The sequence below is a fragment of the Cololabis saira genome, chromosome 9, assembly GCF_033807715.1.
Source record: "Cololabis saira isolate AMF1-May2022 chromosome 9, fColSai1.1, whole genome shotgun sequence".
Classification (NCBI taxonomy): Eukaryota; Metazoa; Chordata; class Actinopteri; order Beloniformes; family Belonidae; genus Cololabis; species Cololabis saira.
The window spans coordinates 34,257,024-34,271,412 of NC_084595.1; the positions used below are offsets into that span (position 1 = coordinate 34,257,024).

At 40.3% G+C, this 14,389-nt stretch overlaps 1 protein-coding gene across 1 annotated transcript in view; it reads left to right on the forward strand.

Moving 5' to 3' along the window:
• Window positions 1-14,389, forward strand: part of aopep (aminopeptidase O (putative)) — a 93,109-nt gene that overhangs the window by 30,507 nt on the left and 48,213 nt on the right. The window contains exons 7-8 of the mRNA XM_061729350.1: window positions 8,895-9,087; window positions 12,484-12,590. Coding sequence (XP_061585334.1) covers window positions 8,895-9,087; window positions 12,484-12,590 — 300 coding nt within the window. The remainder of the gene's footprint in view (window positions 1-8,894; window positions 9,088-12,483; window positions 12,591-14,389) is intronic.

Below are 14,389 nucleotides of genomic sequence, written 5' to 3' on the forward strand. Positions count from 1 at the left end.
AGGCTCTGATGTGATGAAGTGAACGTGGGTGGGGCGGCTCTCTGGGGGCCGCGGCCTGGCCCTCGTTCATGTGATCAGACCCTACATGGTGTGGCATTTGGCCTGGTCCTGTGGGGCCCCGTCTGGGAGCAGAGAGCTGATCTGCAGCCAGCCAGGAATGCCAGACATTTGAAGTCAGACTTGTTAAAAAAGAAAGAAGGGTGGTAGGAGTTTGGTCAAACTAGCTCCTGTGTTTAAAATAACTCAGGGATTCTGGCTGGGAGGGAGGGGACGGAGACGAAGCTTATTCCCGTAAACTAGGGAAGGCCAGTCCCCCTGCATCTGTGTTATAGAATATAATTGAAAAGTTGTGCAGTAGTTTCCTTTTTATCTGTCAATTTATTTATGTATCAGTGTGTCTTAAAGGTGTTTGTGTGCTTCTGTATGGGTGTGAAGTTACAAGCACAATAGTGTTACACTGGATCCACAGTTGAGCAGTTATTACAGTGGGCCTTAGGAGAATGCAACGTTACCACATAGCATGACAGGCGACAATATGCTATCCTCTGCTTCTCTCCTGACTTATTTTTTTTCTACATAAATATCCATTAGAGAATATTTTATCCACTTTCCAGAAGCATTTATTCTTTTCCAATCTTTCTCTGTCATTCAATTTATCTCCCACACTCTTATTCTCTGATATACTCATACAGTGTACACATTCTGTTCTCATCATCTTTTTTCTTGTCCCTCTGTCTCTTGGGGCTTTTTTTACTCATGTCCCAGCAATGGGCTGAGCTGAAACTGGGGATGTCAATTATGGGGCTGTGATAGGGCCCCTGCTACATTATGTATGGAAGTGTCCCGTTGGGGGGAAAAATGGCCTACAGCCAGTAACGATAGATGGAGGGATGAATAATGGATAAAGAGATGGAGGAGCGAGACACTGTTGCAATCTGGTTCGCACCAAATTGAAGACTTGCCCTGCTTCACACCTCTGAAGCTATGGGCCGGCTACACTCGGTGACTCAGAGTTGCGAGGTTGTCAAGTTGAAGCACAGGAGGGCTTGAATCAGTGTTTCACTTTGTGTGTTATAACCCACTGTGGTAGCGCTATTAGAAAAAAAAGCACCTAATGCATTTATCTATGTTTTTCTGGTCTGCCAGCTAGTAATTGAAGCACTAATTCAGAGTAAGGTAATTATTGGCCTAGTGGTAGACATAAATCACTTAAGTTTGGCAGTATTTTTTTTTGTTTCTTTCGTGTATTAATGCACAGCTGTCTCTGAGCTTTAAGACAGAAGGCCATCAAGATCAAATTATTTAATTAAGATCAGTGATTAGAATATATGTTTGGCATCCGATCAAATGAACCAGATTCAGCAGTCTAGGGGCAGCATGCCAAAGACCCACACTTCTGGCCACTGCCCAAAACTGTATGGGCCCTTCTGCAGGTGGTGACCCACGCAAGTGGGATCCCATGTAGGAGAGAGGAACGTCTTGGCATGCTTAGACTGCTTCCCCCGCTACCCAAACTTGGATAAGCAGGAGTTCATGTATGTATGGATGTATCCAACCAACGTCAGAAAACCTATTTCAGTGTCTTCACTGCATTCCTCAAAAGAACATAAGTAGGAATGAGAGCAGAGTTGATCTTTATGACCCCCAAAAGGTAATTTGTTGCACAGATAGCAGTCAATTAAAGAACATTCAGAAAATACAGGAATCAGAAACGAGAACAAGACGGGGCCTGCTCATATGAATCTAATTTCATGTTTCAAAGGTCGCTCTTTCAAAGATTCAGTCATTAAACATTAAGCATTGGTAATCCTCAGGAAATGATTACTATCTTTACATGGAGGATTCAGGCTAAATTTAACTTTTTTCACTTACCTTTGTTAGTGCCATTAATCCACAATTATTAAATGCAAGATTTTTGTAAAGGTTGTCTTCCAGATTTGTCATCTGGAACAAGTCTATAAAATATTATGTTTTTGTGGCAGGACCTTCAAGTTCACATTATTTCAAATAAAATCAACTGTTCCTGAATTACTACTTGAAGGGATATTTTAGTTTTCAAAAATGGAATTTTGTCCCGTTCAACTATAGCAGGAAAAAAAGTGTAAAGTTGCAACTGGAGAAGAAAGTGAAATGTACGCTCCCTTAGAGATCGGGTGAGAAGCTCAGTCACCCGGGAGGAGCTCGGGGTCGAGCCGCTGCGCCTTCACATTGAGAGGAGTCAGCTGAGGTGGCTTGGGCATCTGTATCGGATCCTCCTGGACGCCTCCCTAGGGAGGTGTTCCAGGCATGTCCCTCCGGGAGGAGACCCCGGGGAAGACCCAGGACACGCTGGAGAGACTATGTCTCTCAGCTGGCCTGGGAACGCCTCGGACTCCCCTCGGAAGAGCTGGAGGAAGTGTCTGGGGTGAAGGAAGTCTGGGCATCTCTGCTAAGACTACTGCCCCTGTGACCCGGTAACGGATAAGCGGTAGAAAATGGATGGATGGATGGATGGAAATTCAAATCAGCTGCAGAATGAACTGTGAGAATGAAGCACGGAAAGGTCATAATTTAGTCCAACAATTCATCGCAGCCGCGACTTTCAAAGTGACGCCTGACATATTTCCATCCAGTCGTACAAGTGGGGTTTGTAAAAAAAGGTTTATGGACAGGAGGTTTAGTCAACCAGTGACTTTTGATGTTTAAGCCTTGATAATTAAAATAATCATTTGTTTTACATCTTATTGTAGTAATATAACATATATGATATAGATTCAAAGAAACAACATTATAGGAACAGATTAGGAAAATTATCTAAAACACTTTTTGGAATAAGTTCTGAAAATCTGTTTTTTTTTTTTTTATATATATTACCTCTACACCACAGCTTAGTGCAAATGTGGTTTGATTCTTATCGTTTACAAAGTTGTTTTCCCGTCTTTCCTTGACGTCATGATGTTTCCCGGTAGGGTTTTAAAAAAAAAATTGGGGGACTTTCCGATTGTATCATCACTCCTACATATACACTTTAAAATACAGATTTCCATTGTTTACTAAACGTTAATGTGTTCACAACTATTCATACTGTAAAACTATAACAGTTAAACCTAAAAGGTGACTAAATTAAGACAAAATTGCATCACAGACGAACAGTTTGGATTTCAACTTTAAAGTCCCATATGTCTTTGCACTGCAGTGTAAGACTGTTAACGGCTATATCAGCCCCCCTCAACGGGCCACTGTATGTTTACCTTGAAAAGCTGATGACAGAAGGTGGAGCTCCCCTCTTGGCTCTGAAAGCAGTTATTGCACAGACACTATATACTTTATTACCTTCTTACCTCCCCACTTCTCTGATCTCTTTTTCTTTTTGCTTATATTTCTATTATTATTACGATTCTTTATCAGTATTACCTATACTTATGTTCGTCTCAGGTTTAAATTCAGCTTCTGTGGAAATCCACCTGAATTTATCCAAATCACAGTTCCAGGAACATTGATCTGATGTTATTACCCATAAAACATTATGATGTATAAACAACAATGGAAGACCATGATAGGGAAGAATACTTAAAAAAAACAAATAAACCATGATTTTTTTCAAATATTGCTCCCAGTTCTGTTCATAACCCTCATAGATGGAATTTCTAAATGCAGCCCATGGGCAGGGGCCGTCTGGAATGCATCTTTATTTCATTTATTCATTTTTTTTAGTTGATGTGGTCCTTTTGGTCTCATTGAAAGGAAATATCCAACGCACACTGGGGTGTTTTGCAGCCGACTGAAGCAGCCAAAAATGAGAATTAACACCTCAGAGTCTGTGGTCATGGCCCTCAATTGGAAAACCATGTTATGCGCTCCCCAAGTTGGGCGTGTTTTTGCTGTCTGAAGTGGAAGAATTTAAGCATCTTGGGTCTTGTTCACGAGCCCGGGTAGATCAGATTGTGAGATTGACAGGCATATTGGAGAAGCATCTGCAGTGATGCAAAAGCTTTACTGGTGTTTTGTGGGAAAGAGAGAGCTCAGCCAAGAGGCAAAGCTGTCGTTTTACGAGTCAGTTTATGTTCTAGCCTCATCTACAGTCACTAGCTGTGGGAGAGTTTTGAATGCAAGCAGCTAAAATGTGCGTCCCGTGAATGACGGTTGCGTTCGCCATTAGGAATAGGGTGAGGTGCTCAGTCCTCCAGGAGTGACTCAGAGTACACTCACTTTTCCACTGTACTGAAAAGAGCCAGTTTGAGTTGGTTTGGGCATCTGTTCAGGACGTTTCCTGTCTCAGAGCAGACCCAGAACTCACTGGAAAGATTCTATCTCTCATCTGGCTTGGGGATTGCCAACGTGGCTGGAGAGAGAGTGGGGGTTCTGGAAATGTGACCTGGTCCCAGATTAGCAGAAAAAAACGGAATAGTTGGCTGGATGAATCTATATGTCTTAGCACATTGCAATGTCAATTTAACAAACCAAAAAAGAATCATATAATTTGGGGTGTCTTTTATCGTTTTGTGGTCTAATCAAAAGCTTCTGCACACAGATTTGTGAGTCAAGTTTGCCAATTTGAAGAATTGGAAGATTTAGAAGTGTATCGTTCACATGCAATCAAGAAAGTATTGTCTTACACATTTCTACTCCCTTTATCAGATAAACCTTAAAAGAAATGCGGGTTGCTTGTCAGATTCAATGTTAAGTTGATCTGCACACAAGCACAGGGAATACATTTGCATAGCCCCGTGCAAAACTCCCCTCATGCGTGTATCCCTGACAGGTCCCCGATGTCAGCTAATGCCAGTTAGTGTATCAGCGAACGTGAAAGATGCCGTTGTTTTTCATCAACACCATGGTGGGATGACACTATTTGTCACTGTAGTGATTGATTCCATCTCCCTGAGAGGAACATGTGCAAGCGCCGTCTCTGAAAGGCTGTCTTTGTGTTTCACACTTAGTACCTCACACAGATGGACACACACTGGAACTGACAACAAAGGCGTGCTTATCCAAATGTGGGGGAAGAAGATTAGGCAACAAAGAAACTTATTACGCTAATGTTAGCATCTCCTGCTCCGGGGAGAGCCCTTTGTTTGTGTAATCAAGAGAAAAATGGAATTAGGTTTGAGATGCTGCCTCGTGAATGATGCCCATAAGACCGTGCTCTATAATGCTGACATATAAAGTGTGATGCTGTGCCTTTTATCTGATGTTAGCGTTCATTCGGGGAAATATAGTGGTTTTGCTCAGATATCCAAATGTGTTTTCCCCAGAAAAATGGTCTGACAGTCCTGGCCTACGCTTTGTCTTTACTGTCTGTTTTTGTCTTTTACAGTTGATTTATCATGTTGTCATAATTAGGGTATGTTAAGGAAATATAATAACTCCTCTGGGAATTTAAAATGCTAATATTTCCTTTGTGAAAGCAGCTACATTTCACAGCGCATCGTAATTCGTCAGTGGTGACAGTGTGTGGGCTTATTATATCTGGGGGAATAAACAGTAAATGCAACAGGTTAAGTAGCTGTACCTGTCTCAGCAGGACTACCTTTTGTGTTTTTAGAGGTGAACACTATCCTGTGGCTTACTGCTCTGATTACGCTTACACGCAGATTACTTATTAACGACGCTATAAGAGACCGTTTGGTAAAACAAACACAAAGATATCTCATGTGTTACGTAGAGGAATTTTAAACATATTTGTCACACAAGTAGAAGTAGTAGGAGTTTAAAAAAAAAAAAAACTTCACTAGGGACCTGCAATTTGCCATAAATCCTCCCACAGATGTCAGATCAATGGTGGTCAAGGCAGTTAAGATCTGGTGAGCATAAAAGGATCTGTAGACAGACTTGTGTTCCTATATGGGCCAGGCAAGAGAAAGGCCATTCATTTACACTTCTTTGACCCCTTTCTTATTCTTCTGTTGAAGAATAAACCCCCTCTCAAACACAGGAGGCCCGTAGCCCCTCAGGGTGCCCAGAGCTTGTTAGATAAAGAGTAAAAAGCGCCTCAGAGAAGTCTTTAGCCATGACCTTAGCTTTCACAGGGCTCTGTAATAGGTACCGTCCTATCAGCACATTGCATAGATAAAAAAAAAAGTCCTCATTGAAAGACTGTATGAACGCTGCTCTTATATTACACTAATACCAAGAATGACTTGGTATTGAAATGTTTTAAAATGGCAGGTACAGACCTGCCATTTTAAAACTGCTCGCAGCTTTTACATTCACATCTGCCGAGTGACCCTACTCACACTGCTCGCTCTCTGTGGTTTAACAATGTCGGGTCACTCGCTTGGTTTCCCTTTTTGGTTCTGACTCAGATACTTAAAACAGATATTCAGTGGATTTCCATACTTTCTAAATGATGCGACCTGCTGGCTTTGGTGATTTCTGGTAAAAAAATAAGCTAATAAAACATTTTGCTCGTCATCAGACTTTTAGCATGAAGTAAATCCTTACACAGCTTGCAGCGTTCTTTAGACAGTGAATTGAGATCCTAGGGTTTATGATAAGTAAAAGTCTGCTTGCCAACAACGTAACACCTCATGTGCCTCATTGAGTGTGGGATGTGACAGGTCATTGAGAGCTCTCAGTGAACGCCTAGAGCAGACACGGCTCCACCATCTCAGAAGAAAAAGCACAGCTAATTGTTTCATGATTTTGAAACATGATTTGAGGTACTTAGCAAATGTTCTAAAGATACATATTTTGACTCGTGGTCCTATTGCATGACAAACTCAAAACGACTTTGAATTAAATGCCTCACTCTGTGTTAAAAATGGAAATAGAGAGCATGGCCCCTGGTGATGTTGCACTTGAAGGGCCTTTCTAGATTTCTTTTTTTTTTTTATTAATGCTGTTTTTTCTGTTAGTGATTTACACTTTTTATTTTCCGGGACACATTTGAAGTACATTTAAAGTTAAGTACCTCCAAAAATACATACAACTATTATATGATTAAGGTGTGGCACTGTATTTATGTCAGCAATGCAGTATTTGCCTAAGGCAAGCATTTCAGTGTGAAAACACTTTCCCTGTCACACCTGAAATCTACCTTTCTTACTTAAGAGAAAATAAAAAGTAACAAAAAGTAATAAACGGTCTTAATCTAGAGATTTCATTAAAAATAAATCCAAAGCTAAAAAGAACAAGGATTTTCAGTTGTTGATTTATCTCCCTGTACAAGCTGAAATAGCTTCTTATCTTTTTCTTATTTCTAAGCATGCTTTATGTATTATGTTAGATTATTTTAAAAACTGAATGTTGTAAGTGGAATTTGCATAATCATTTCATGCATGTAGTGTACTGTGAGCTTAACCTTCTAAAAGTCGCCCTGTAACGGCTGAGTGAAACTAGTACCCACCGCAGGCTGACGAATCTAGTTTGCACTGGGCGTATAAGTTCGGCATTGAATGTCTGATGAGTCAACTTCCCTTTGCAAGAGATGATGTAGTGGATGGAGAAAAGGTTGGGTATTTTGTGATTCCCATGCTCTTTAGGGCACATTCATGGGTGTATTGTTCATGATGTGCTCATGCTCAAATTTCTGTAATCATAGGTGTGGATCACAGCCTTGGTGACTCTTTGATCGTTTTGGATGGAGCTTCATTATGTTCTCATCTGACTTTAAGGGCTATTTTGTTTTTTGTGAAGTGAGGTTGTGCAAAGTACTTATGAGCAGTTACTGCCTTACCTCCAGTTGACAGCGGCCACATAATTCTCCGTCTGGTGAATAGGTGAGGAATTTTAATGGGGGAGCAAAGCTAAGAGCTACTGAGATTAGAGGAGCACCTTTTAACCACCTGAGGTTGGCTACGCCTTCCAAAATTTTCAAATCTTAAGCAGTCTTAAGAACATAGGTGATAAGGACAGTCTCAACTGGTTTTTAATATTATAATCATTACATACACCAAACAATTCTGGCAAACCATGAGACCACTCACTCAGTGCTTGTAGTAAAGATTTCACCGCTGTTATTTCACGAAATCACTACCACAGAAATTTGCATGATCAGATCCAATTTCAGAAATTTTTTTTTTTCCTGTTTGTGGAATGTCATTCATGATGTGTTATATACTGTGTATTTGTCACAATTCTACAAGCTTGTCTTGTTTTTTTTGGGAGGTAAATGTTAGGGTTATGTTGATTTCCATTAACCTGCATGTCTGTGAGCTGTAAGATCATGCAACAACCGATGTGTTATTGCAGATATTCTATCATTGGCAATAATCAAAAATTTCAAATATCTCGGGTGTTTTGATTAAAGGTTAGGAGTATCTGACTAGATTGGGTGCAGTAATGTAATTGTATTAATTATTTTATAATAATTATACTTTATCAAACACTTGATGATTATTTGGACAAATCATTGGCTGCGGCTTCAAATCAGCCCATGCTATCACTATCATTGAAGGCGGCACATCAGGCTCAAAATCAGGCTTACATTTATCAGCAGCCAGCCGAATATTTCCAAAACTTGTAAAAGATTGACCTGCAAAATAGATGCAGAAATGTAGTAACAAAGTGAATATAACTGGTGCAAAAATGATGTGAAATAGATACTGTATATATAGTGCATTTATTTGCTGGAATGTTATACCATTCTGAAAACTGAGAGAACTGGGATTGCTGCTTTTTACACAATACTATATTATAACTGCTCATAAGGACACAACAAAACCTTGCTTTTGACACAACAAAAAATAAATCTGCTTTGAACTTGTGGCTCATCTTGACCTCACATTTTTTTTTGAACCTTGGTGGTGTTTTGTATTTCTTTTATTGCCTGAATCTCTTTAATGAGGACAGTATTATATTCTCCCATCTACCAATTCATGTCTAAATTTTTTGTCTCGTTCTTATGGAATTCATTTAAGTGCTGCAGCTCTCGTTCTTGTCTTATTAAATGTTGTGTCATTTGTCTTTCACAGCCCCCACATCATTTTCCTTTCTCAAAGTGTGTTGAATGAGAGCGACCTGTCTCTCTGTGGGTCGAGGCTTTGCCACGAGATAGCCCACTCATGGTTCGGGCTGGTTATTGGAGCCAGAGACTGGACGGAAGAATGGATCAGCAAGGGTTTTGCTACCTGCCTTGAAGACATTATTTGGGCCCAAGCACAACAAGTAAAATCCTTTAACAGATGGTTGTCTTTTTAACTGTTTCAACATACTAACTTTGTGTTGCCCTTTTTTAGGGAGGGGGGGGGCACTGTAGATTAAAACTGTCAGTATCAGTTTTCACAGATATTCATGTGACAAAGAAGTATGATTGATGTATAAAAGGTTATATGATCATTACTGTATCTCAAATACAGCCTCAACTGAACTGTCATTAGCATTTTTAAAAACATGTTAAGCCACAATGCAGAAACAGTGGGGGAAAAGTAAGAAAACCCCAGTATTTTCATTTTTAGCAGTGATAACTGGGAGTTGGTTTTTATTTTACATTTTTATAGTTTAACTAGGGGTGTCAAATTAGCACGTTAATTGCGATTGATTAATTAATTACAGGCATATTTAGTGCATTCTGTTTTTTAATTGCCTAATCTATTTTTATTATGTATAACTTTACTTTTTCTGTTTGTGAGTTGCCTTTATTATGAAATCTGTGTTTGCGCGGTGGGAAACAATGGTCAGTCCCACCTTGAAGTGGAAGCTGATTGGGTCATTGTGTGTGGGCGTGGTTAGCTACGCTGGTAGACTCCCATTGTAGCTGGACGGGGGGGTTAGCGGAGAAGAGAGGTGAAAATAGAGGAGCATGTGAAAGTTGTCGGTCCAGTGAATGGGGAATTTACATTTCTAAAACACCCCGATGGCACCATTGCTAAAGGTAGAGCGATATGTATTTTTTGTTGTAAGGACTTTGCTCACCACCAAAGTTGCTCAATTTTAGCCACATTATGAGTTATATAGTGGGTTTCGGTTCGTTTGACAAAGTGCAGTGAGAACGCAAATTTGGACAGATGTGAAAACAACCATGGTCATCAAGTTTTCTGTATACCAGAGTATTCTAGAGGCAAATGTAGTCCATGTGTCCCACTCTCCTACAATGATCTGAAGCACAACAACAAATCTACATCACAATAGCTGAGAAATAAGAGAATCCCAAGTTCGGGATGGCCTTGCCAAAGTTCAGACTTTTTACTGCAGCGACCCAAACATTGTTTTACATTTGCTTTTTTTCCCACACTATTTACACAACTGGATTTCCAGTTTTATTGTTGCGTTTGGAATACATCTTAAGTATGGTTGCCAGGGATTTCTTTTGCTGTTGTTATTGTTAAACCATACATAATCAAGTTTGCAGTGAAACTGTTTATAAGGACATAAATCCGGGAGCAGAAAGCAGAAACAAGAAACAAAAACGTTGTCCGTAAGGTCAGAGAGGTTGATCAACCAACCCGAAGAGGAAGAATTTAGTTATCTAACCACAACATAAGTCAAACCTACTGAGTTGTAAAAAGTACATTTCTATGATATATTCATGAGGTAGACTCATTGTGGAGATTATTGGCTTCATATTCCTTTACCGCCTTCTGCAGACTTGGCTTAGACTGTAAATTACAAAAGAAAAGAAAAAAAAAAGAGAGAAGATAAAAAGGCCCCCAAAAAAGTGGGTGTGGCACTGGTATGAATACTTGTTGCAACAGTTACTCAAGCTATAATCCTGGAGTTGATTTGAATGTAGACCCAAACCTTCTTATGGCATTCCCACACCTTCACACACGTCTTATTCACACACACACACCTTCCCACACCTTCACACACGGTTTTCTTTTGTGTGAACTGTTTCATGATGGCACTTTTATGATATGAACTTGGATTAGGAGAAACTGATTCATAAGTTTGCATTCCTACATGCTGCCAAATCAGTGTGAGAGATGGAAATTATGATATATTTATCACTGATTCCATCATGTGTTGCCTGATGAAATTCACAATGCTTGCCTCTCAGCACTCTCAATGACTACAGACCTTTGACACTCGCGTCACACGTCATGAAGACCTTTGAGAGGCTGGTTCTGAGACACCTGAGGACCCTGCTAATGGCTTTCCTGGACCCACTGCAGTTTGGATACCGGCCACACATGGGTGTGTGTAAGGATGCAGTCATCTTCATGAACCGCAAGGCCCTTTCTCATCCGGAGAAGCAGGGAAGCACTGTGAGAGTCGTGTTCTTTGACTTATCCAGTGTGCTCAACACCATTCAGCCCTGCCTCCTATGGGAAAAGCTTCTGGCGATGCATCTGCATCCTAGATTATGGACTACCTCACTGGCAGGCCACAGGATGTCTAGAGTGGATGGCTGTGCCTCTGAGACTGTGATCAGCAATACCGGTGCGCTTCAAGGAACTGTTCTGGCGCCATTTCTCTTCACTCTCTACACCTTGGACTTCCGCTACAACTCTGGTTCCTGCCACCTCCAAAAGTTTTCCGACGACTCCTCCATTGTTGGATGTATCAACAGCGACAACGAGGAGGAGTACAGAGGACTGATTGAGAGCTTTGTGACTCACATGAAGCTCAATATCAGCAAGACCAAGGAGCTGGTGGTGGACTACCAGAGGAAGAGAAGTCCTCCTGTTACCATCCAGGGAGAGGAAGTGTAGAGGGTGGACTCGTACAAGTACCTTGGGGTCCACGGCAACCAAAAACTGCACTGGACACATAACACTGATGCCCCCTTCAGGAAGGGACAAAGCAGACTGTTCTTCCTGAGGCGTCTCAGATCCTTCAGCGTGTGCAACAGGCTCCTGAAGATCTATCAGTCTACGGTAGCCAGTGCACTGTTCCTTGCTGTGGTGTGGTGGGGTTGTGGCATCAGGACTGGCCAGGCCAGAAGCCTCAACAAGCTGGTAAGGGAGGCCAGCTCTGTGGTCGAGCTGGAACTGGACAGTCTGGACTCGGTGGCAGAGAGGAGGATGAAGGACAAAATCAAAGCCATCCTGGACAAGCCCTCTCAACCTCTCCATGACGAGTTGTGGCAGATGGGCAGCTCCTTCCAGCGTTTCAGGCGCTCGTTTGTACCTGCTGCCATCGGACTGCACAACAGCAGTGGGGACCACAGACTATCACCACACTCACTGAGTCCCCCTCACCCCCATGACACTCACATCACTCTCCCCCATCCCCCTGTTTTTCATTGTCTCTGCTGGACTTGGACTTGATTCTATTTATAATAAGAAACAACATCTGCACACTATTCATTTATACTGTATTAGTATAACCAACTATTTATTATACTGTACTTAATATGTTTGTAGTACACTTATTCAGTTTATAGTACACTTATTCAGTTTCTATTTTACTGTATTTATTTTATTTTTCATACTTATAATTTATCTTTATCGTTTATTTAGTCTGAGTTCATGACGCCCTGAACATGTATCTGACTTTGAGCTGCTGTAACACGCGAATTTCCCCTCTGGGACTATCTTATCTTATCTTATTCTCTTTTTGTTCACAGTTCTTGTCAACAACTTCAATATTCACATTTTTACCTATTTTGTCTCTCTTTAGCTGTCTTTACAGGAGACAACAGAGCAATCTGAGCTGAAGGCGTTGCTGAGGTGGAGGCGACTTTCTGATGAGTTGCTGAACTCAAAAGAGGAACTTCAGATCCTCAGGTGTGTGTTTAAACTCATTTCATATTTGCAGAGATAGCTCTTGAAAGATAGTGAAACAGAGCTTGAGCGCACACAGATCAACACAAGATCAACATGTTCAACACTTCAATAAAATGGGATGGAGCGGCAACTTCCTCTTACTGGAGTATGCGTTGCTGCTTTATTGTGCTAGTCTGTCATCATTGCTGAACATAGTCTTGCAAAAGCATTTTTAGGAGCACTTGTGCTCTAAGTAGATTTATTTTCGCAACAGTGAAAGTTTGAGAATGTATGTCAATGAGACACAGATTATTTTTAAAAAGCTGCTAGTTATAATAATTAATGATTTTAAGCTTAAATTTGAATTTACACAACAGTAACACAGCAAAAACAAAATCTTGACCTTACCCTTTGTAAGGTTAGACTGTGCCCACTTTTTTACATTTTTGACTTCAAAATTAGCGCTGTCAGGCAATTAAAATTTTTTTGTGATTAATTAATTAAGATCTTTAATTAATTAATTTAATTTCTAATTTCTATAAATATCTAATCTCTTTTTTAATCTCATCTAAAAATTGCTGAGAAAAGCCCTCAACTTGAGGTGTTTTTCCTTTAAATTCATTAGATTATTGTAGCAGATCAAAACATTGATATATATAACAAAAAAGTGGCTTTATAAAGTAATTTTTTTTTTTTTTTAACAGAATTGAGCAGATGCAGTCCTAGCCATTTACATCCACTTGGCAAGAACATTCGCCAGCCTCTAAAATGAGGGATTAAAAAACATAACATGCTAAATATGCCTGTAATAAATTAATAGCAATTAACTCACTAATTTGACACCTCTATTCAATATACTGTCTGCAGACACAGGCCCAAACATAAATGTAAGCTATATGCATTCCAGGGCTACAGGTGTGGCAACAAAGTATATTATCCAGGTGTGCTGCCCTGTCACGCCTAAAAAAAAAAAAAAAGCTCAGTATCTGAGAACAGCAGGCACGCACAGACTCTTCATCTAATCCTGACAATGTGGGACCCACACCCTGTTTGTTTTATCCAGGGTGGAAGCACATTGTCATCAAAGGATTAAAAGTGTAAACCCCAGCCAGGAATGAACTCTAAATGGCCAAAAGTTGTGTAAGCTTTATACTGTGTCTCTCCTTTGAACAAAAAAGCCTCTGCATCAGTGATAGCCCTTCTGTTAGAGCGTGTTATTGACATTTAGGCTTGTAAGAAGCTGCATAGAGTATAAAAGAAAACCAGAGTATTATTGATTTCATGGCACTTCTGCTTGGCACCTACGGTATCATTTCACTCATAAGTGTTGCCAAACTTGCCATCATACAAATGAAACAGCGATGACATAACAGTATTTACAACTCAAATCAATTCTCTTTGAAATGTCTATTTTGTGTTTTTTATGGATGTAAAGAAATCTCCTCCGTCGAGGATGGCTGCGCTAGGTAATGAGAAACCCCCTGGATATAATGCTGACAGCACTGACACTTGTGTATCGTAACTTTAAAAAATGAAAAGCAAGTTAAATGCTGTTTTCAGACATCAACAATGTCAAATCTAAACAGTTTGTGCACCCACACTATTGCATCCATGTTTGGTTGACCCCCTTCTAATCAGTTATGGTAGCTTTAAACACTATATTGCATCTGTATTGAAAATATAGATCATGTGGAAGCTTAAGGCCAACCTGCTTAGTTGATTTATATCTGACCAGGGTGGAGACATTGTTACTTTACCATGTTTATGTTTCTCAACAACCTGCAAAGTTGTACATTTTAGGAGATCCATTTAGTTTTTGA